Source organism: Podarcis bocagei, assembly GCF_964188305.1.
Source record: "Podarcis bocagei genome assembly, chromosome: 8".
Taxonomy (NCBI): Eukaryota; Metazoa; Chordata; class Lepidosauria; order Squamata; family Lacertidae; genus Podarcis; species Podarcis bocagei.
Genome location: NC_138133.1, coordinates 17,185,340 through 17,210,264, shown reverse-complemented (window position 1 = coordinate 17,210,264; position 24,925 = coordinate 17,185,340). Strand labels below are relative to the sequence as shown.

The following is a 24,925-nucleotide window of genomic DNA, read 5'->3' as shown; positions in this document are numbered from 1 at the left end:
GGTCTTTGGATGATGCTACCGATTTTGAAAGGCAAGGGCTGATGGCCATGAGTGCTGCATGTTCTGAGTGACATTACGGTTGTCGAGCTGCATTAATGTTCAAATGCTGGGCATCCATCTATTTCTGTTCCCACCCTTCAAACTAAGTGTGACAGCCCTTCCACCCCTCTGCGGCATTCTGCTGAGGAGCTTTTTCGGATATTTTGAAGCTGATGCTGCATTTTGGAGATGGAGGGTGGAGACTCAAGAAGAGACTCATCAAAGCTTTTTTTGACCAAAGGCCAAATGATGGTGCTGTTTACGTGGCATGTATTAAAATCGGAGGCCTACTTTGGAGGGGCTTGGACCGAGCTTCTCTTTTTTTTACTGTTCCATCTCAAGTGGCAGTAAACTAAAGGTAAAGGTAAAGGACCCCTGACAGTTAAGTCCAGTCACGAACAACTCTGGGGTTGTGGCGCTCATCTCGCTTTACTGGCCAAGGGAGCTGACGTTTGTCCGCAGACAGTTTTTCCGGCTCATGTGGCCAGCATGACTAAGCCACTTCTGGTGAAACCAGAGCAGCACATGGAAATGCCATTTACCTTCCCGCTGGAGCAATTCCTATTTATCTACTTGCACTTTGACGTGCTTTCGAACTGCTAGGTTGGCAGGAGCTGGGACTGAACAATGGGAGCTCACCATGTCATGGGGATTCGAACCGCCGACCTTCCGATCGGCAAGCCCTAGGCTCAGTGGTTTAGACCACAGCGCCACCCGCGTCCCACGGCAGTAAACTAGGAAGCCCAAAATTACTGCCCAACCTATCTCCAACAGGCAACTGACACATGTCACTGATCAAACTGCATTCTCTACCTTCCCCACCTCATGTTATGTATGATGTCAAGTGTGGGGCAGGTGGGTGTGGTTTGGGGGGAAATGGCCCAGTAAACCAAGTAGGAAGCCTAGTGGACGCAATTTGACCCATGGGCCAGAAGTTCCCACACCCGTGGGATAGTACAATGGAGGCACCTAAGAATAGACAGGGACCTTCAGCACTTCTCACACTAATGTTCAATCGGCGATTCCTTTACATCAGTAAGAGTCCAACTAGAAGATGTATTTGTGTTTTGTTTTTTTTTCCTTGAAGCCTTTGCATTCCTGCCCCCTCTTCAGTCACACAAACTGACAGCATGGAAATGATAATGCAAGATGAGCAAACTTAGTCGGAAAACTTCCATTGTTATCCAAACCCTTGTGCACTTACATACTTGCTAATAAGGTTGTGTGCTTCTTCCCACTACAATATTTTTTGGGGCAGTTGTTCTGTCCCTGCAAGTCTTTTTAACATGCATTTTGGGTACAGCCTATTAGCTGCTATTTTGAACGAATGCATTTTCTTTAGTCATGCAAACACGATGTTAGGTAAGCCAGAGGACTGTCTAAACTTCCAGATAGCCTTGTAAATACATAATCATAATCTGCATTTTTTACTAAATTTATAAATATTGTAAAAACCTTCTTTGCAATTAAGAAAAACCATGCGCATTGACTGCAAAGTGTGGCAGCAGGTTCCTATATGGGGGCATTTTTAGGTTCACTTGTGATTTTTCATCTTTTTCAAAAAGTTAAGAGTTTCTTGAGCATGGCAGGACTGTATAAAAAGGTTACTTTTTAAGAAAAAAAAAATTAGGAGGGAAAATTTTTGGGTCCCTCCCCAAACTCCACTATCCATGAAAAAGAAGAAAGAAATCTTAATGATTTGTGATGGATTGGGGCTATTACAGAGTAGTATCTCTGGCATGAAAGTAATGAGATGACTGCTAGAAAGCAATTCTCTCTTGATTTACCCTTCTCACTATCTAGGACAGGGATGTAACATGCAATTTTATTTTATTTTTACCTGTGGAGCCTTGCCTCCTATCCTCCAAACAGTATGATGCATGGTATGTGTGTATGTGAGATGCATATGAGATTTACCTTTGAGTAGGTGTAGTTAGGACTGCGCTATAAGAGGATTTTGATATCTGATTCATGGTACCAATCAGTGTTATGCCAGATTAGAAGCAGGTTCTCTTTGTCATTTAAATTTGTTCAAAGTGTTCCTATGCCACATTGTGATGAAATGTCTCTTAAACCAAGGCTGGATGAGTGATATATCAAATAATGTTGCTCTCATAATATTAGGAAAGGAACTGATGCTAGAGATTAAAAAAGGGGAAATTGTCCCTTTTTGGATTTGGATGCTGAATATTAGAAAGCATAGGGAGAAACTGTCATAAGCCATTAGTCCATCCAACTCAGTATGTCTGTTGACTGGCAGAGGCTAAGGCCTTTAACATGATTCTTCCCCAGCCCTACATCAAGATGTCAGGGATTGGGACCTTTTGCATACATGGAGCTCTGCTGGTGAGCTGCAGATCTTCACTTAATTTTGGTAATTTTGAATTTTCTGAATTTTGTCTGTGCATAGCAGAGGAAGATCAGTTGTTGGATACAACTGATGTTGTTTAGCTGTTCTTCTTGAATAATCCCTTGATAAACTTCTGCCGAACCAAGGTTTCCCAGAAAATAGCTTGAAATGGTTTGAAAAGTTGGTATATGGTATATGACATTGGTAAATAGCATAGATGGTTTGTCATAATTGATAGTTGGCATGCATTCATTTTTAACATTACTTAGCATTTGACAATGATAATGTGGGGAGAGAGAATTCTAGCAAGAACATGAGATGGTTATTGGTATTGTACTTTTTGAGAATTCTAAGGAAAAACCATCTTCCGCAGAAACTGCTGCTTGCCTTCTATCACTGTGCCATTGAGAGCGTGCTCACTTATGGCTTATGTGTGTGGTACGGAAGCTGTACTACCCAGGACAGGATGGGGTTGTGCAGGGTTGTTAAGGCAGCAGAGAGCATTGTTGGCTGCCCACTCTCCACCTTAGAGCAGATTTATACCACAAGGTGCCATAGGAAGGCACTGGACATAGTAAAAGATCCATCGCATCCCGGTCACTGTCTCTTCGAGCTCCTGCCGTCAGGACGGAGATACAGGACGATGAAGACAAGAACGAGCCGTCTTAAGAACAGCTTCTTCTCCAGAGCGATCTCGGCCCTGAATGGGAAGCCTGGACTTTGAAAGTCATCTAATCTTCCTTGCTGTATTATACTGTAATGTTTTAATTAGTGTTTTTATAGTTGTTTTGATTTTGTGTGGAGTGCCCTACCTGGGTGGATGGAGCAGCCAAGTAATTTTGTTGTCCCTGAGAGGGGGCAATGACAATAAAGATATTATTATTATTATTATTATTATTATTATTATTATTATTATTATTATTATTAACATTTAACAGTTATGAGATTTCATGTTTGAAAATCGAAACAATTGAGAAATGTAACATAACTTAAAGCATTTTTATTTTGCAATCAGGAAACATGTTTACTTTTCACTTTAAAAAGCCCTCATTCATAACTGAATTGAGATTTTCAAAAATACATCTAATTTTTCATGCTTGCAAATATCATTTCTGGTACTAGATGGGCCTGCACAAAATATGAATGCATTTTCTTCCCATTTTGTATATATCCCTCTCTAACATGTGGAGGACATGTATAAATAAAATCCTGACTTGCTATTATTCATAACACAGATTGGCTGGACTGTTTATGTGAAAAATGTTACTTCAGACAGTTGGAAAAGAGAAGATATATACATTTTCAGGAATGTATAGCAGGAGATGGGAATGCTCTTTCTAACAGCTGAGATATTGATGGAGCCAGCAAGCTCATTCTGTTATCAGGAGCAGCCCAGACACAAAAGTAGCAAGTTAGAAAAAAGCTCTTCTCTAGGTCAAATATTTCTTTCTCATATTACTTATGGAGGAATCAACTTCAGGAGTTTATCTTTACAGCACATAATTGGTAATTTCCCCCTCCCCTAAAAGACAGGCAATGTCAGCATCTCTCTTTACAGATGCTCCATATACTTTCACGGTCATAAGGCTTTGCCAATGACAGGTCAGGAAAATGCAGTCTGCATCTAAGGCCTTCCTGATCTGAATTGCAATATACTGAATCCTTAAATCTCCTTTGCAGTTCTTTCAAGGGAGAGGGAAAAAGCACAGAAGTTGAGGGCAAGGCAGCAAGGTGGATGGATGTTGATTGATTTTGCTGGAATACAGAAATAAGGACAGGCTGTTCTTTTTTGGGTGACAGCCTACTATATTTGGCAATATTACCATTGCAAGTGTTACATTTTTAGAGCAGCCATATGAATAATAAGAACACCACCCTGCAGTTTTAAGAGGAAAGCTAGCACAGAATGGCCAGATTTTATACTCTGGCACAGCTAGTGAATATCAGAAATGTACATGTGCATTAAAGAACACGAATGCCACTTGTTGCATTCCACCTGAAGTTCCTTAAATATGTATAGAATGGGATATTCCCCCACCTTTTAACTCTATGATGTTCTGAATAGACCACTCTGAGTCAGTTCCTTTCTGTCACCCCAACCTTGGCTTGGCCAAATGCAATTGGGAAAATGTATTCACTTGTCAATAGATGTCTCCTCCAGAGTATCTACACATACCAAGTTGAAAGGTTGGAGGTGTATATTGTAGGAAGTTGAAGCATGGCAAGATTAGTGAGCGTTAGAGGAAGGTGGTATTGGTCAATCTCAGGAGCAGCCCTTAACTGCCTCTACCTACACAACACCAAGCCGTTAAGCCAGTGGAACAATTTGTGGCCCTAGGGCAGGCATAGGCAAACTCTGGCCCTCCAGATGTTTGGGGCTACAATTCCCATCATCCCTAGATAACAGGACCAGTGGTCAGGGATAATGGGAATTGTAGTCCCAAAGCAGCTGGAGGGCCAAGTTTGGGGATGCCTGGAATAGGAGAACATAATTGCCCTACAATAGGTAAACAATTCCTAACATACCCAGCAAATAAAATGACATGGTGTGCACTACTACATGGTATCAGTGTCCATCTACACACATTCAGATGTACAGTGGTACCTTGGGTTACAGACGCTTCACGTTACAGAAGCTTCAGGTTACAGACTCTGCTAACCCAGAAATAGTACCTCGAGTTAAGAACTTTGCTTCAGGATGAGAACAGAAATTGTGCCGCCGCCGCGAGGCAGCAGCAGGAGACCCCATTAGCTAAAGTGGTGTCTCAGGTTAAGAACAGTTTCAGGTTAAGAACGGACCTCTGGAACGAATTAAGTTCTTAACCCGAAGTACCACTGTATAGGCACTAGAGACAACAAAGCCCACCCTCCTCCAACTCAGAGATTTAACTTCTGGAGACCTTGGGGCAGGAGCTGGAACTTGAACAATGATGGGTCCATCAACTCATGCTAACAAAATGTTAACCAAGCACCCCTAAATGGTGACAATAGGATGAAACAGTGACCGACAGTGATTTTGCAGAAACCGAAAAATGCCCCCAAATAAAGAATGTCCTTGCTCAACAGAACGTGATGCATCTGTCACATCTGGAGGGTAGGAAGTTTGCCTATGCCTGCCCTAGTCTTCCTTGGCCTTCTTTCATTCAAGTGGTAAGATGGGAAATGCCATGGAGGGGAGGGGTTTGCAGAGAGACAAAAGAGGTGCCCCACTCACCTTTCATTCCTGCCCTGCCCACTGCCAGCATGTAAGTTCTGACATTTAACCCTAAGAGAACACAGTCGTTGGCTCAAATAGTTTGCACTCCCAGCACCTATCAGTTAGCAAGACATTCTGCAGCTTTTACAAAGGAAATGAGGGAAACACAAACAGAGCATAAGATATTGGTGTCTGCTGCTCATGTGGTCTACCTGCTGCCTCCATGATCAGAGGAGATGTGCCTCGCTGGGAGAGTGCTGTTTGCATGTCGGTCCTGCTTGAAGGCTTTCCACACCATCTGGTTGGACAATGTGAGAAAGGGATGCTGTACTAAATGGGTCTTCAGTCTGATCCAACAGGGTTCTTTTTGTGCTCATTGATCTGCTTTGACCCATTTGTATTGAAGCTTGTTTTAAGCATACCTTGAGTGTACACCTTGAATATTACTTCATCCAGAAAACTAGATCCAGAAACTATATTACCAAATTGGCCTGAATATAAGCTGCACCTTTTTTTCTAAATTCCTACCGTGAAAAGTTAAAGTGCTGCTTAAATTCACGACCTTAAATTCAGCAGCTTTTACGATATTGCTGCTGAAACAGACATATGGTAAAACGGAACGGGTGTGAGTGCCTGCAGAGTTTTAAGGGATCTGCTTATATTTGGGTATTGTCTCCCCCCCCCTTGAATTTTAAAGGTGCGGCTTATATTCAGGTGTGGCTTATATTTGGGCCAATACGGTACTAAATGAAACCATTTTCTCTCCCCCTCTTTTCACCTTTTCTTAGGGGCATATGTGCTACAGGTCAAAGCAACCGATGCTGATGACCCAACCTATGGAAACAGTGCCAGAGTGGTTTACAGCATCCTTCAGGGACAGCCATATTTCTCCATTGATCCCAAGACAGGTAATGAACATATTTGCCAGGGAGAATCGTATTGCTTCCCACTTTCAAATATCAAACTGATTAGATGTCCACCTGGACAGTCTTTATCCAATGACAGTGGAAGAAAAGGTGACAGTATTATTGTTTGTGGAAAAGCACCAGCTGTTTCCCATTAGCACAAGGTAAGTAGCATTGCCTTTTCAGACTTCAACAAATATAAGGATTGCTCTGCTGAATAAAAATAAAGGTCTATCAAAGAAATGAACAGGCAGTGTTCCATATGGGAAATTTTGTAAAGCAGCTTCCAGGTGATTATGGTAAGGGATAGGTGGATCAGCCACTTCACAGTCCATGCCAGTTTCTCATGTGTTAATTCATAAGGCTGTTCTCTGTTTGTTTGTTTTTTGGCATTATCCTGAGCGAATAACACAAAAAAGAAAACACACATATAAATGCATATTCAAAAATACATTTCTGGATGTATTTTCTTACAGAAATATGCATGTCTAAAGATTTTTATTTTTTATGTCTTTGGTTACTTTTCTGTGCCAAGAACTGCATTGAAAAATTCAGCACATGAGATCTGGAGAACTGCATTCTGAGCCATTCATTAATCCAAGCATTGCGGACTGGGTCCCTTTCCATTAGAATTTACAAATAAACAATTCTTCCAAAGCTGCCCACAAAGGTTCAAAAAATGGATGCAGTTACCATGTTTGAAATTGCCACATCTGTGCCACCTCACAAAAATAACTCCACAGGTAGAATGGAGCCCATACAATTCTGATTTCAAGCCACTACTAAGTTATTGTACCAATTCAGCCTATCGTTTACAGCACTTAACATACTGCAGAAGGTTGCTTTATACCAGATAACAGCTGGCAGCTATTTGTTATCGATGTCAGTGACTCCGGTTGCAATCCTAAGCAACTTCATTGCAAGTTAGGTGGGAGAACTCTTGTGTGTTGCTTCTCCCCTGTGAATGCCTTTCCCACACCCCAAATATAGTGATTGCTACATAATAAACACAATTCCCATGCCCCCTGATTGAAACATAAGAGCTGTTTTCAGAATTGGTGCACATCTTGCTGAATTGTATCATTTCCAGCAGATGGGGGCTGGAATCACAAGTTTAAATGTTTCCCTGTATAAAAGGGCCGTTGACATAGAAAACTAGAATGTCATGGAAGAGGGTAAGCACACTGACATGCTACGTTTCTGTGTACTAATCCCCACCACCACCCCTTCTGATGGTACATTTAAGCATCTGCAATTTGAATCTGACTTAGAATTCTGCTGTGGCTTATATAGCAGACCAACTCCCAACATATTAAACAAAGGTTTACTGTGATGCAAATGAACAATGGCAAGCCTCAGGCTTCTGTGCCACCACTCCACCCCTCACCTTCAGCATGGCCAGGAGGAGGCATTTGGAAGCTTTAATTTCTGATTTTGATTAACCACAGTTGGTTGTGTTATGGCAATGCAATACACTGTGGTTACTTTAAGCATGGGTTGTTTGAAACAAGCCACTTTAGACTGTGGGTTACAGACCCTCCAAGTGTCCCTATTTTCCAGGGACAGTCCCAGATTTACAGAAGCCATTCCAGTTTCTGATTTGATCCCAGAATGTCCTGATTTTCCTTAAGACATCCCTGTTTTCATTGGAGGAATTTTGGGGGGGTCTGGAGTTATCCGACCCTTGAGCCATCTGAAGGCAGCCCTGTATAGGGAAACTCTTTAATGTTTCATTATGTTTTCAAATATGTTGGAAGCTGGCCAGAGTAGCTGTGACAACCCAGTCAGATAGATGGAGTATAAATATTATTATTTTTATAGAATAGGATGTCCCTATTTCCTCGGACAAATATCGGAGGGTATGTGGTTATGAAGTTGACTTCTTTCAACAAATCATAGTTAAAATTAAGCACAGTGTAGGGGTTGAATATAATGCTAAACTTGGTCAATCAAAAGCACAAGCAAGGCTTCTGAGTTCATCTTCGTGGCAGAACTGGAATGGGAAATGGAAAGGAGAATGCATGAACGTCAGGCTCATTCCTAACATGATAAAGCGTAGTTTACTGCGCTATCCAAACATAGACAAAAGGTTTAATATAATATGAAATCTCAATGCATGGTGATATCCCCCCCCCCGGTTAATCTGGTTTAATCTTACCCTGAGCCAAATTTCCAGTAGGCTATATTCTGCACATGAGTTTTAGCTAGGATCTTCTGAGCATGTGTGCAGTACTGCTTGGATGCTACAGGAAATGTTTATTAATCTGGAATAAACCAGACTTTTAATGAACATTGGTGTTCGGTGGGAAACCTGCCTTTCCCCAGCTGCTTGCTTTTGGCATTTGTCTGGCCTGGAGGATGGGAGACAAGCAATAATGTCAGGCTGTTGTTCAGAGTCCACTAGATGTGCTGGTAGAGGGACTCATAAATGCTCCTGGGACAGGATGACAGTTAATTGCATATCTTGCCCTGTGTTCCGAAATGTCACTCCCGCTTCTGTATTTAATAATTCAATGACTTAACCAAAATGCTCTGCACTAAATTCTGCCAATTGTGTGCCTTGAATGCAACGTAAGAAAGAGCTTGCCTGCCTGCCCCCTTTCTGCAAATGGAATTTCTTTTCCCTGCAAACCTCTCCTTGAATGTCAGATGGAGTGTTAAAGACCCTGGCTTCCTGGCTAATCAATGACTGGAGGTGGAAACAGCATAACGCTGTCAGTGCAGGCACTGTAGAGGTCGTGTCCTCTGTCAAATATACCCTGTTTTAACAAAAGATGATATCGCAAGTGTGAATCAGAGAGTTTACTTTTTAAATTAGGATGAGGATGTGTGTGTTTTCCCCCCTTCCTCAGGCTCTAGGGGATAAAAATCGCTTCCTTTAATGTTCTTCTTTTAATTAGATCTCGCTGACAATACAGAGGTGTTAAAATCCAGGCTATACGTGTGTTATATAAAGTTTCTGGATGAGATGAATGATGACAACAAAGATTTCCCCAGGATCCCCTGCTCTGCTTCTTTCTGCTTTTGTTCTCAGTGCCACCTTCATTAATTATTTTCACTCAGAAGCTGGGGATTTTCACATTGGGGGGAAAAAATGCCATGGTCATTGGATATGAGTGGTCTCAAAGCATGGGAGCTTGTTCAGTCCACTTCTCCTTAAACCACAATACCCTATCGAAAAGCCATTATCCTTCTGGGGGTCTAGGCAGCTTTAGCAGTGATTTGTCTTTCTCCACTGCTCCCCATTGGGACTGATCGCTTTCCTTTCCACTTCTTTATATAAGCTTCTCCTCTCCCTCAAGCTCACAGACAGAGGTAAATGAACTGGTTGAGCCCAGAGCTGCTAAGGAACTTGAGAAGGTTCCTGCTATGGAAGCAGAGGTTTTTACTGGCCATAAGCCTTCAGAACCCTAGCTGGAATCCAAAATCTCATGGGTGGCTTTCCCCTGTATTCCCAATACAAGTCAGGTACTTCTCCGTTCTTCTGTGCTTGCCCAAGAATCCAGGGGGACAGCAGGTGGGAGGCCACAGAAGGGAGAAATACTCGCCCTTTCTCTAGAGAGTTGGTCCTTTAAAACATTCACACTTCTGTAGTATTGGGGTGCAGCTTCAGATTCCACCACCTGCTTTTGAAGAATCATGATTTTATACATTGATAGTTAGTTCCAAGAAGCTGGCCATGTGCATATAATGGAAACAGGGATCCCTAGATGATAACCTTTTCAAATGTGTACTGCATTGTGATTCCTGACCTCTAAAAGGCTTGATAGAGGCTGTCAGATCACATGCAATAATGCCACTCATGCCTTCATAGTGATTTGTTGTTGTTTAGTTGTTTAGTCGTGTCCGACTCTTCATGATCCCATGGATCAGAGCAATTAGATTTAATTATTTTGCGTGTACAGATGATCAGCAGTATGGTTTGTATTCCACTAACTCATACTCAGAGTAGACTAATTGGAATTAATGGCCCTACATTAGTCATGGTTGTTAATTGCAATGGGTCTACTCTGAGTAAAGGAGTGATATGTCTAGGGCTACATCAGGCATGGCCAAACTTGGCTCTCCAGATGTTTTGGGACTACAAGTCCCATCATCCTTAACCACTGGTCCTGTTAGCTAGGAATGATGGGAGTTGTAGTCCCAAAATATCTGGGGGGGGGGCAAGTTTGGCCATACCTGGGCTACATGATAAGATTTTTTTCCTTGCAAATGGATTAGAACTAAATATTTTGCTTCCCCTGACCAAATATTAGGCCTCCGTTTTTGTACAAAATACCATCATCCCTAGTTCTCCATTCCCTGCCTATGAGTCTGTGTTTTTTTTAATGTCACAGATCAGATTTTTACTGCAGTCAAGAAAATGCAAGATCTATAGACAGAGCCGTGGTATAGATCCCTTATGTCGTTTGGCAAGGTGCAGGCAAATAATGAAATATTTTCTCTTTTTCTTGGGGGTAAGCTGCACATAATTGTTTGCTCTGGTTAAGTGCTTATGGCACAGCTCATGAACACCTGCTTTTGAAGAGACTGTTTCTCATTTTAACTAAGACTTTTAATTTGTAAAAAAATGAGAGAAGGAAGAGAATATTGCTCATGAGCTCTTTCAGACATGACTATTATTATCATTGATTTAAAACAAAAACAAAACAAAAAACTGAAGATCGAGTTCTATTACATAATAAAAATTGGAACAAGCCTTTGGATATCAACCCAAGGGGGAAATTCATTGCTTGATTGAGTACATCTGTAGTGAGATGACAGACAATTGCTCATTAGGAAGACTTTGGCTAGATTTAAAACTACTTGATGATATTTTTGATACAGTGCATGAATAAATATAGTCACGGTTCTATACTAGATCACTAGATCAGGCAAGTTCAGAGCATTTCCCTTGGTTTCTTCATATGTTTGAGAAGGCTGATTATTTATTAAATTTTGGGCTGTAGCCCCCATACTATGATCCCAAAGAGCTTCTCCCTCACTCTGTGCCACCCAGCAAAGCATGCACCCTTGCCTGTACCAGCCTCCAACAAGACACTGACTTGGCAGCTTCTGCAACTCTCCACAGGAAGCAATTCTGCTCAGATCCAAAGCATCACAAAAGATGCAACTTCACACCTGGCAGGTGCCTCTTCCAGTGCAAATGAAACGGATTCAGAAACCTCTGGGGTGTCCTGTCATTTGGGGCTGTTGAGAGGGGTTTTGTCAAGCTGGAATGATGAAGGCAGAAGTCTCTCATCCATTATTGGGCGTATGGCATATAATAAAGTCTGGATGGGAGCTCATCAGTCTTAGCTGCCTATGCTGAAACAGAGGCTACTACTGGTGCACATGGGATTTATACAGGTAGTTGCTCCTTAACAGAGACATCGTCTGTTCTAAAAGCTAATTTTTATTATTATTTATTGAATTTATATACCACCCTATATCGGGAGGTCTCAAGGCGGTTCACATAAAAGATCAACATAGAAAAACACAATAAATATAATCAAAATAAAAACATCATCCCAATAACACCCCCCCCAAAAAAAGAGCCACATTTTAAAAAGGACATAGGATCAATCAAAGCCTGTTTAATAAGGAATGTTTTTGTCTGGCACCTAATAATGAAGATCTGATGTTTTATTTATTTATTTTGCTTTTGTTTAGTGCAGTGTTTCCCAAATTGGGCCTCCTGCTGTTTTGGGACTACAATTCCCATCACCCTGACCACAGGTCCTGCTAGCTAGGGATGATGGGAGTTGTAGTCCAGAAACAGCTGGAGACCCCCAAGTTTGGGAAACACTGGTTTGGTGTATGTATTGAATGAATTCACCAGGCATTATCTTTCCAGGCTAACTTAGTTGTAGGCTGAGCTCAAATTATGGTGGAAAGGGGCAAAGAGATTTTGTTGGGCAGACAAATGGGGTAGCGGAGGAAACAGCTTTCTCCTCTTTCAGCATGACATGCCGCTACCATGCATCAGCTGATGTGTGGTTGAGAGTGTGCTATGCTGCAGCAAAAGGAACATTCAGGAGCCCACTTTCAGCTTCCACTGGTTCCTTTCAACCCCTCTTACTTGCCCCATACTTGATGTCATGTGTGGGGAGTGCTGAGGAGCCAAGTTTTGCACAGGTTCCCTACCTTTTCTATATACCCTCCCTCAAAATTGGAGAAATTGAGAGAGATATAGCAGTACCAGCAGCATATTTCTTCTTTCTAGTATCCAAAAATGCAAGAAGGGCTTTTACACTTGCCAGAAGCTCGGCTCTGCCCTCGCTGGTCCTGGAAGGATCCTTTAAAAAAGTCCCATCTGCTCGGAGACTTTGTGCCTGTTCATTGGGGGAGATAGGAAACCCAGAGCACTTGCTCTTTAGATGTCCCTTTTATGAAGAGGCACGTAGTGAGACCATTGATCCCCTGCTAGTGAGGCTCGCTGACCTCCTGGAAAAGCAAAAATTTGACCTTTTCCTGTTAGGCAAAGAACATAAGATGACCCAGATGGTCGCCAGATTCTGTGTACAGATCTGTAGGCACAGACCATCCCCCGACCCAAACTAGTTCGTTAAGAAAATCCCCAAATTCAGTTCCATGGGTGACTGTGGGTCATCTCTCTGCGGTAGCTTATCTTAAAGCTTTAAGTGTCTATACACTTATCGCATTTATAAATTTTAAATTTATTGTTGTACATTGTTTTAAATGTTTGTTTTCCTTCTGGGATTATACCCCTAAGTGTGTTTTATAAGCTGGTGTCTGACCGTAATAAATTATCTATCTATCTACCCTCCCTCAAAAAGTACCTCTGATTATTGCCAAACAAACAAACAAACAAACAAACAAGATCCAATGGTGTGTGTTCCCCAATTTAAATAGTTTTTTTAAAGCTTCTGTTTTATAGTCTACTAGCATAAGAGTGGTATGCATCCAATTAATGTTCATTTTCTGTGGACACTGTTCAGTGCCAAACAATGCTATGAATTTGATGCCGTGGGTAAAGTATTCTGTCTCGTTAATGTTCTGCTACCTCACAGAGAAACTTCATTTTGTTTCTTTTAAAAGGTGTCATACGAACAGCCTTGCCAAACATGGACAGAGAAGTCAAAGAGCAATATCAGGTTCTCATTCAGGCCAAGGACATGGGAGGCCAGCTTGGAGGATTGGCTGGAACTACTACGGTGAACATCACTCTTACTGATGTCAATGACAATCCGCCCAGATTTCCCAAGAGTAAGTTCTATCGCCTATGAGTAACATTCTAGATGAAAATGGTTGTGTTTACTATATCACTCTGATGAATGTTCGAAGTGACTTGTGCTATGGGAGCATGGTTCCACATGGGTCAATTTATAGCACGACATTAAGACAATTTTTTGCCAGCAGAGAGCTGGTCTAGACATTGTATCCCCCACTTGCCCCTGCCCCAATGCATTATCTGTTGCAACATTGTATGAGTCAGGGCCATCACTTGATCATTGACCACACTGGCCAGAGCTGATGGGAGCCCAAAACATTCAGAAGGTACCAGGTTCTGCAAGTCTTGTTAAATGAAACAGCTGGGGAAGGAAGCTAATCTCAGATCTGTGGTGAGTGAAACTGTTTCTAGATTGGCTCTGAAATGCTTACTGGAGATTCCTTAAATCTGCTTATAATTAAGCACATACAGGGTGATTCATAGGGACACAGGTGGTGCTGTGGGTTAAAGCACAGAGCCTAGGGCTTGCCAATCAGAAGGTCAGTGGTTCGAATCCCCACGATGGGGTGAGCTCCCGTTGTTCGGTCCCTGCTTCTACCAACCTAGCAGTTTGAAAGCACATCAAAGTGCAAGTTGATAAACAGGCTCTGGCGGGAAGGTAAACAGCGTTTCCGTGCACTGCTCTGGTTTGCCAGAAGCAGCTTAGTCATGCTTGCCACATAACCCAGAAGCTGTACACCGGCTCCCTCGGCCAGTAAAGTGAGATGAGTACCGCAACCCCAGAGTCGTCCGCGACTGGACCGAACGGTCAGGGGTCCCTTTACCTTTACCTTTAGGGTGATTCCTAATGAAGTATACAGTTTCAACGCACTATAAAAAAAAAGAATGTAATATATCTTATGTTACCTGTAACAGAATTGTAGGGGAATGTTTAAAGTTTTTTTTAGAAACAGTCACAAATACATTTTCTGCTTGGAGGTTGTTTTCCGAATCGCAATCAAAAACGCTGTTGCACAACAGTTACAGATTCCATTCTGCTCAGTTCAAGAACAAAACATGCCTTCTCCACTGCAGACGTAGCCATTTTGCCTGACTAGCTACGTGATACGCATGCTATCACCTACGTCACTTCCCTCAGTAGTGGAACACAAACTTTATGAGTACATCTACCTCACGGTTCACAGTTGTGGTCCGTGTCGTTGCCTGTTACTGTTTTACAGCATCTGGAAACTGTATACTTCGTTATGAATCACCTTGTATTTCTGAAACACCAAAGTAATCAACATTTTCTGGGTGTATCTCTCTCTCCCCCCCCAACACATTTCCAACCGTTACCCCGCTTCTCCGCAATACACCTGATTTTCAAACTGTTATGTGCAACATCTGACCTCTCCAAAGAATTCAGGCAGAGGTCTGCATTTTCCCAGATGCCTGGTTTCTTATAGTCTTCTCTCCAGCAGTGCTTTTGACTGTTCCTGCTATTGCTTAAAGCAGGCCCTGAATATTGCTTTGTAATAGATGCTGTGGCTTAATAGACTTGGGCATTTCCAAGTGCAAAGGGAAAAGAGTGCTAGCAAACACACATGTCAAACACTCGTTCTCTATTTTATTTTTATTTTGTTCAGCAGAGATGTCATGGGGTTCTTTCTTTACACTTCCAGGGAACTAATCTTGTAGCTCTGTGGCCGTGAATATAGAGCGGTTTCCTCCTTGGCAATGCATTTGCCCTCGGAAAAACCAACACTTCTACCCCGGCTCCCCTTCCGCACGCAGCTCAAGTTGAAAACCTTTCACCTCTATCGCATAGAATGTCACAAAAGCCAAATAATAGCTGTCAGCCTTTGTGGGAATAGAGGAGAGTACACGAGAGAGAAATTGTGAGATGCAGACTGGGGCAAGGAAGTAATATTGAACGAGAAAATTTGCATGAGCTACGGCAATCATGTCATGGAATGCTTTGCTGAACTGTGGAGGGTTTAATCAGAAGAGACACTTTAGTGGGAAGTAGGGTAACTTTAGGTGTTTTCACCCATAAAATTGATCCCACATAAGAAACTGCTACAGCTGCAGCTGAACTAGAATAGTTCTGCAGACAGAGACAAATTTTGCCTACACCAGGACTTACTGGGCTGGGGGGTTTATATTCTCTAGTATGTCGTATATTTTTCATACTGAAAGGGGCATGAATATAATTTATTGCTTGCTTTTCCCAGTAGATTCCAAATTAATCTCATCTCTGGTTTCTTCAGGTATTTTCTTGTATGGCCAGTTAAGAGATTGGCCCAAATCATTCTGAATTTCTGAATGTTTTCCTTTGCGGTGGCCCCCCCTGCTGAAAAGCAAGTTGGTGTTCAAAGGGGACAAGTGCTTGTCACTTCAGCAGTTTGGAACATGAGCATGAGCCATTCTTAGATCTAGGCCAGTGTATGACATCATCAGTGATGACATCTTTAGGAGCATCTTCAGGTCTGAATACTGGGCATCCCATCTCCTGTAGGTTCCTACAACCTCACTGTGACTTCGTATATACCTCTTCCTTCTTTTCTTTCCACAACCTTTCCTAGGGATAGAGCAGCACTGTCGTGAAGGGGTGTGTGTGTGATGAAGGGGTGTGTCTTGTGTAGCACTTGGGTCTGGCTTTTGGCCTGTTGTGAAATTAGAGGTGCAAGGCAAATCCATTATTATTTTCACTCCCTAAAGCAAAAGTTAAGGGACACAGGTGGCGCTGTGGGTTAAACCACAGAGCCTAGGACTTGCCGATCAGAAGGTCAGCAGTTTGAATCCCCACGACGGGGTGAGCTCCCGTTGCTCAGTCCCTGCTCCTGCCAACCTAGCAGTACGAAAGCATGTCAAAGTGCAAGTAGATAAATAGGTACCGCTCTGGCGGGAAGGTAAACGGCATTTCCGTGCACTGCTCTGGCTCGCCAGAAGCGGCTTAGTCATGCTGGCCACATGACCCGGAAGCCGTACACCGGCTTCCTCGGCCAATAAAGCGAGGTGAGCTCCGCAACCCCAGAGTCGGTCACGACTGGACCTAATGGTCAGCGGTCCCCTTTACCTTTTAAAGCAAAAGTTGTGTGTTGTAACCTAAGTAAACTGCACTCGGAGCAGAAGCATTTAAATGAATGGACATAGTCTAATCATTTCTGTTAATTTCAATGGGTCTACCAGGAGTATTTCTGACACTGGCAACAACCTTGTGTATTTGCACTGAATTTCTAAAGCAAGGTTCTGCTTTAGACTCAAGGTGAACTTGGTTATATCCAAAGTTGTCTGAAGTGGGGAGGGACCTGGTATCAGAAGCAAATACGATGGTTCAAAACCCTGCCCCCCTGTGCACTCCCCTATGGGGTGGGCTTGTTTGAACAGCTGCACCACCTAGTCAGTTTTGGAGCTGAATGAGATTTATTCCCCCCTCCAGTCAATTTCAATTTTTCTTCCACTTTCCCCTCCCTCATACTATGGAGCTTCCCATTCCCTAAGATTTCACCCTCAGAGTTCCAGCAGTTGAGGATTTTTCTCCTACTGTCTTTGGTCAAGCAGAGTTGGTTCTCATGTTACATTTTTGATGTAACAACAGCCCACACATGGAAGTTGTACCGCTTCCATTTCATTCATCTGGGGAACAAATTGTACAACCGAGAGCCCAGATGAAACAAATGAAATCTCACCACATCAGAGAGAGCTCTAGTTTAAAAACTTTCTCTCTGGGGAAAGGAGAAATGTTGAGTCGCCACAGAGTATCACCTCCAGTGGAATTGAAAATGAAGGTTTCTCTGCCAGTGAAACTTCCATGGAATTTCAAGGAAAGCTATAAAGAGTTTTATAAGACAGACGAAACTTATCAGGCGTGTTGCACTAATTGAAAATAATCTCTGTTTATAACCATTAAAAATAGTTTTTATATATGCAATTGTTTTAACTATTTTTATATATGTTAACTGTTTTATAGATGTTGTATTTTAAGTTGTTTTGGCATGCCTCATGGGAAGGAGTCATAACAGGAGGTGGTGGTTAGAATAATAATAAAGGGTGAGGGAAGGAAGGAATATCAATCTATTTATATTAGCTTGTAGTATTACCACTATGTGCTACAATTAAGTGGTGACTCAGTTCATTTCCCCCCCACAAGGAAGTCACTTACGCTCCAAGCACCTGTGTGATTTCTGCCTTGCATCCAACTGTTATGCAGTTTAAATAGCTGCATATGAAATCATTCCATTCATTTTCTCATTTTATTTTTATTTTATTATGGTTATCACACCCTTGTGGCTTACATAAGTTAAAACAATAAGTTAAAACTACAACGTCAGCAATAAAGTATCACAACCAACAGGGGAGCAGATTCAGATCCAGTGAAACATAGAAAGTAATAGATATAAAATGCGTATCTTCAATTATCTTCAAAGTGGTGAGCCACTTTAGAGAAGGGGTTTGAAAGACAGGGTGCCAAAGCCTTCCTTACATCCCTTGGATGTTAAGATTGGGGGCCACCCTTGGATACTTGGTAGAGGCAGTCTAGGAGAGGACATTGCCTGTGGAATTCCCTGCCCAAAAAGGTGCATCATTACATAGGTTTTGCTTTTTAAATACTTTTTAAATTTTGATATTTAAATAATAGAAATTACAAACAACAATTCAAAGTCTGAATACTGAGATTACTCTGAATCTCCTGACTCCCGCCATCACTTCCCTGATAATATCTACAACTGTATATCAATATTTATCCAAATTTTTATCCTTCTAATTTATCCGTACTTTCTGTTACTTTACAAGTGTGGTTAAAATCCTGCCAATGTTTTAACTTGCTTGCAGTGGTCTCATAAGTAAGTCACAAACTTTTCCCATTATTTTTGAAAGTTCTTGTCTTCTTGATTTCTGAGCTTCCCAGTTAATTTTACCATTTCGGCATAGTCCATCAACTTGGTTTGCCATTCTTCTCTAATCGGGGTTGTTTCCTTTCCTCTCTCTCTCTCTCTTTTTTTAAAAAAATAATTTTTATTAACAGGCCAATCACATCACATTATCCAAATCACATTAGTTCCAAATTATACAGCTGCATTTTAAATTTTGTTGGGGTACCCATACATCAAACTCCGGACGAGTCCAAACATCACTTATATTGCTGCTTTAATTAAATAATCCTAACCAGTTCAATCCAGATAGTCCTTTATTACTTTCTTCATCTTCTTGTTGTTATCGTATATTCCTTTCTTTGCGATCTCTGATAATTGTTTCTTCCTTTCATCTCTGGGCTAGTAGCATCCATGCGGGTGTTGTCACGTACATTAACAGTCTTTTCTGGTCCCTTAGGTATCTCGGTACCTGTAATTCCTAATAAGAAGGCTTCTGGTTTTTTAACATTATATAGGTTTTCTTAGCATACCAGGAAGAAGAGTAGATAAATAGGATCTGCAAAACAAATTAACTCATCAGAGTCAACCTATATAACCAAATCAAATTACGTTTGGCCAGGTGTTCATTAGTAAATGGGGGTGAACAGCATTGCCAAAGACTGAAGATGCACCTATTCACCCAGGTCTTTGATAGCTGAGAGACACATATATTAGGATTCACCCTATTCTTCTGATTGTGAATGGTTTTTTTTAACTGATTTCAATGCTGCACTTCATGTTGTTGTAATCCAGTCTTATGATAAAGGGTAAGAAATTCAACCAAATCAATCCACCAATCAATAGATGCTGCCCCATCTCCATCTAACTTACCTCTAATGGTTAGTGAAACTCAGAGAAAGGCTCAGAAGATGATCTTAATAATCAGACAGGCTGATGCAGCTTTTTAAGAAGCTACATCATAAGCCATTTTGGATGCTAAAGCCCGTTGCACTTTAATCATGATGGCGACACTGTAGACTACTTCCAGACTCTTCCTTACTCCCTCTCCAAATACTGAGAAGGTAGCCTTTGGCTTAGGGCTTAGAGCAGTGATGGAGAGCCTGCAACTCTCCAAATGTTGCTGGACTACAAACACCTACAATGCCCCACCACTGGCCAGAGAATGGGAGAATGGAGTCCAACAACATATGGGAGGGCAGAGGTTCCCTGCCACCCTCTTGGGCATCATTCACTCATGGCAGCTGCATCACCCCACTTCATGAGCGGGCCAATCCTGGACGTAAGTACCAAAAAAGTAGCCTTCTGTGGGAATGGTATGTCAGCACCAGAAAGCAGGAACTTAAGAGGGACTCTTAAGAGGAGACTCTTGAGAGTCCCATGAACTGCAAAAAGATCAAACTGATTCATTCTTAAGGAAATCAGCCCTGAGTGCTCAATGGAAGGACAGATCCTGAAGCTGAGGCTCCTCATGAGGCTACTTCATGAGGCTACTTCACCACCTCATGAGAAGAGAAGACTCCCTGGAAAAGACCCTGATGCTGGGAAAGATGGAGGGCACAAGGAGAAGGGGACGACAGAGGACGAGATGGTTAGACAGTGTTCTCAAAGCTACCAGCATGAGTTTGACCAAACTGCGGGAGGCAGTGGAAGACAGAAGTGCCTGGTGTGCTCTGGTCCATGGGGTCACGAAGAGTCAGACACGACTAAACGACTAAACAACAACAACAAATCCCATTCACTTTCATTGTGTGACTTGCAACCTGGTGCATAACATTATTTCAAAGGCTTGTTTTCCCTCTGCCAAACTTAGGCAGAGTGGTGGCAACAGCATCACTGCTGATTGGAACTGGTATAACTTTATGCCAGTTGCTTGCGTACCAGCTTGCTTTATGCCAGCTTCTTACACATAGGATTCCTCCTCTAGTCTGGGAGATGTGAGTTAGGTGAGTTTAGTTAAAAATGTAGACCAGATGAAATTCTATGCCATCTCTTATTTTGGCATGCCCAGGATGCAATTTAGTGCCTAACGGAAGAATAGTTAAGTATTGAGATTCCCTCTCCCCCATCATTAGGAGCTTGAAACTGTTAGAACAGGGGTCCACAACCTAAGACCCATGGGCCGGAACTGGCCCGCAGGCGTCATTTGACTGGCCCAGGAGCTGCCCCCGAACTGAGTTGCCCACTCGCACATTGCGCTAAACCGGCGCAGCGCAGCACAGGGACTCACTTCAACGGCGCTAAAAATTGCATCTGCGCATGCGCGATCCGACTCATGGAGGGATCTCCACTGGGCCGATTTGGCCCAGGCAAGATAAACCTTGCTGACCCCTATGTTAGAAGTTTCTTATAGTGCAGAATGGTTGCAATATATGGATTAAATCTGCATAGTTAGTTCCTAAAATATAATTGCAGATGAATAAATAAATGAATTCATTAAATTCAAGTACCGTATTTTTTGCCCTATAGGACGCACTTTTCCCTCTCCAAAAATGAAGGGGAATGTGTGTGCATCCTATGCGGCGAATGCAGGCTTTCGCTGAAGCCTGGAGAGCGAGAGGGGTCGGTGCGCACCGACCCCTCTCGCTCTCCAGGCTTCAAGAAGCTATCCAGAAGCCTTGGGAGCCCGGCGGGAGTTCCCGCCGGGCTCCCAAGGCTTGCGGACAGCAGCCTGCAGCCCGAAACCCGGGGAGCGCAGCAGAGCACACCCCGGGCTTCGGGCAGCTCTCCGCAAGCCTTGGGAGCCCGGCAGGAGTTCCCACCGGGCTCCCAAGGCTTGCGGAGAGCAGCTTGTTCTGGGGGCTGGGGTCGGGGAAAGCTCGGGCTTTTTTTCTTTATTTTCCCCAAAAAACTAGGTGCACCCTATGGGCCGGTGCGCCCTATAGGGCGAAAAATACGGTAACTATTAAAATAAATAAAAATAAAATTTCCAGAGATGCTTCTAGATTTGGAATGAGAACTAGCCAAGTCATTCATCTATCTCACTTGTTGTTTTTTAAACACATGGCATCTAACAAGGCATTAGTACAGGGGTGGAGACCTGTGGCTCTGCAGATATCATTAGACTTCAGCTCCCCTAAGCCTCAGCCAGCATGGGTAATGTTCAGGGATGATGAGAGCTCTAGTTCAGAAGCAACTGGATGGCCACAAGTTATCCATCTCCGCACAGCTGAATCTGACAAGGTCAGAAATAAATCCACCATTTGATAGTTGGGATGAGGCGGCATTCTGTGATCAATTAGAAGGGTTGGAAATTTCTTTACATCTGCAAAAAATAGACGCCACTGTTGTAAAATGTACTGTGATCAACTCTAGAGCTGCTACAGCTTATTTATAGCAGTTTTAATTCATCTTCTTCAGGAGGAGAAAGATTTACTAACACATTTAAACAACGGAAGATGTATAATTAACTGAGATAAATGATGCATTGTGGAATCATGCAAATTAAGTGAAGAAGTTAATTCATGTTTTGCAGTATTTTTGTTCCATAACTTCTTCATCACCTTATTTCTTTGTGTTGAAAGAGAGAAAATGAAAGCATTTAGCTGTATAATGTCTTTTATGCAATGCAATATATGTCATAGGAATATTTGGATTCAAAGACCCACTAACACACACAAAGGTAAATATACCACTGAGAGACAAAGATCACAAAGAAGAAAACAATCACTAGGAACATTAATTAACTGCATTTTCCCCATTCTAGCTCTAGCAAATCATAGTCCATCTTAACCTAGCAAATCATAGTAGAGAGAGCTTTTCTTGGTTGAAATAATAGAACACCCATAATTCACCTTTCTTTTATACTGGAAATAGCTAGCAATTCAGGTAAAGAATGGTTTTTTCCAAAAAATGATTTCCAAATCAATAAAGATTTTATGGTTTGCCCTGATATCATGTCGTGTAAGTGAGTGGTTTGAAATTGTTTGCATAAAAGGAAAATAAATGGAGAACAGGATGGTTTATGATATTATTAAAAAGATACACAGACTTTTGCCTTCCAGAAGCCCACGAAAACATAAAGGCTTTTTTTAAAAAAAAGTCCTATTCTTGCACAGCTCATTTAAAGTTTGGTGGTCTTCATGTAAGAATCTGCTCATACATTAAAGTCAGTTTCTTCTTTCATTGCTGCTGCAGCTGTTTATTAAATTTCTAGGCAACCCTTCCTACTAAAGGAGCTCAGTGAAGTGGAACATGCAGTATAGAAAGCCCAGAACTTTTTTTCCACACTGTGTTCAGATATGGTTTTCAAACCTTCTTCCCTGAGGGAACTCTTTTTGCATCAACTTCCACCAGATAATATTGCTTGACTTTCAGCCAAAGAAACAGTGGATTTGGGGCTTGTGATAGGGCACTGTTAAGAGCAAGAGACAGGAGCATGTCAGCAATAACACACACAGTGCCAGCCTCTGTCTTGGTGTGCCTTGGGATAGATGTTTTACTCTCCCACAGTTCAAGCATGTCCACATCTCCCATCTTCTTCCTTCATTGCTTGGTTCCCAGCCTGTCCCCTCCTGTGCCAGGCAGATTGCCAGAATTTGTGGATGATGCCACAGCTACTGCCACTCCTACTCTTCACCTATGGACCTAAAATAGACAGATCTGTCAATCATTGGTAGTGGTGGACCAGTTATCCTTCACAGAAGCTTGTCTACTGTTGCTGTTCTATTTATTAAGCAGCTCTTGGTAAGCTACTGAGGAACTCTTGGGCTCCTAGTCAGAAAACCATTATCCTAGAACCTGACACAGTTTAACCAGTAGCAGGTGTATTTGTCTTTTCAACAGTACAGTGGTACCTCGGGTTACATACGCTTCAGGTTACAGACTCCGCTAACCCAGAAATAGTGCTTCAGGTTAAGAGCTTTGCTTCAGGATGAGAACAGAAATTGTGCTCTGGCGGCGCGGCAGCAGCAGGACGCCCCATTAGCTAAAGTCGTGATTTAGGTTAAGAACAGTTTCAAGTTAAGTACGGACCTCCAGAACGAATTAAGTACTTAACCCGAGGTACCACTGTAGTTGGACTGTGCATTATTCTCTTTTTGTTTGCAGCAGCAGCAAAATAAAGCTAATGTTTTCTAGGCTGCATCAACAGAAGTATAGTGTCCAGATCCAGGGAAGTAATAAAGGTAAAGGTAAAGGGACCCCTGACCATTAGGTCCAGTCGTGACCGACTCTGGGGTTGTGGCGTCATCTTGCTTTATTGGTCGAGGGAGCCAACGTACAGCTTCCAGGTCATGTGGCCAGCATGACTAAGCTGCTTCTGGCGAACCAGAGCAGCACACAGAAACGCCGTTTACCTTCCCACCGGAGCGGTACCTATTTATCTACTTGCACTTTGACGTGCTTTCAAACTGCTAGGTTGGCAGGAGCAGGGACCGAGCAATGGGAGCTCACCCCATCGCGGGGATTTGAACCGCTGACCTTCTGATCAGCAAGCCCTAGGCTCAGTGGTTTAACCCACAGCGCCACCCGGGTCCCAGGTGAAGTAATAGTCGTGCTCTATTCTATCTCGGTCAGACCACAACTAGAATACTGTGTCCAATTTTGGGCACCACAATTTGAGAAGGATGTGGACAGCCTGGAACGTGTTCAGAAGAGGGCAACCAAGATCATCAAGGGTCTGGAAACCAAACCTTATGAGGAACAGTTGAAGGAGCTGATTATGTTTAGCCTGGAAAAGAGTAGACTGAGAGGAGATATGATAGGCATATTCAAATATCTCAAGAGCAGTCAGGTGGAAGAGGGAGAAAGTTTGTTTTCTCCTGCTCTGGAGGGTGGGACTCAAACCAATGACTTCAAGTTGCAAGAAAGGAGATTCCAACTAAACATCAGGGGGATGGGACTTATTGACAGTAAGAGCTGTTTGACAGTAAAACAGTCTTCCTCGAGAGGTTGTGGATTACACTGGTCAACAACAAATTTGTTGTCTGCGTTTTTTCAGTTGATTTAGGATGAATCTGATGCGCTGAATCCAAAAATCACATTGGTTTTGCTCAATCAGGTCAAGTTTTCGAGCTATGGCCACATGTCATTTTTTTTACATTTTTGTTCACATGTATGCTTGTGTGGAGCATTTTAGAAGAAGTTGGTGGGGGTAAAATGTCATGTCGAATAATTGTTTTGATTGGAAATGATTATTTTAATGAAGTATTCAGGTCCGATAGTTCTGGGTGATTATGTCGAAAAGGGATCAGTCTGAAGTCATAAAACCTCGAAATCTTCCATAAATTGGTGCGGCAAAGCATAAAGTTGGGGGATCAAAACTAAGTTAATCCTGATCTTCAATCAGCACGTCGTCCTGTAGCTCATTGTGATGAAATTCCAGTGCCTATCTTCAGAGAACTTCCTGACATTAGTGATGAAGATGCCTCCAGTGTTGAAGGACATGAAAAAGAAGAAGTGGTTCCT

At 42.4% G+C, this 24,925-nt stretch overlaps 1 protein-coding gene across 4 annotated transcripts in view; it reads left to right on the top strand.

Annotated features, from left to right (window-relative positions):
• CDH12 (cadherin 12) overlaps nt 1-24,925 on the top strand; it is a 689,773-nt gene that overhangs the window by 606,708 nt on the left and 58,140 nt on the right. For all 4 annotated transcript variants that reach the window (XM_081206312.1, XM_081206313.1, XM_081206315.1 and 1 more), the window contains 2 exons: nt 6,374-6,493; nt 13,532-13,699. In XM_081206312.1, coding sequence (XP_081062438.1) covers nt 6,374-6,493; nt 13,532-13,699 — 288 coding nt within the window. The remainder of the gene's footprint in view (nt 1-6,373; nt 6,494-13,531; nt 13,700-24,925) is intronic.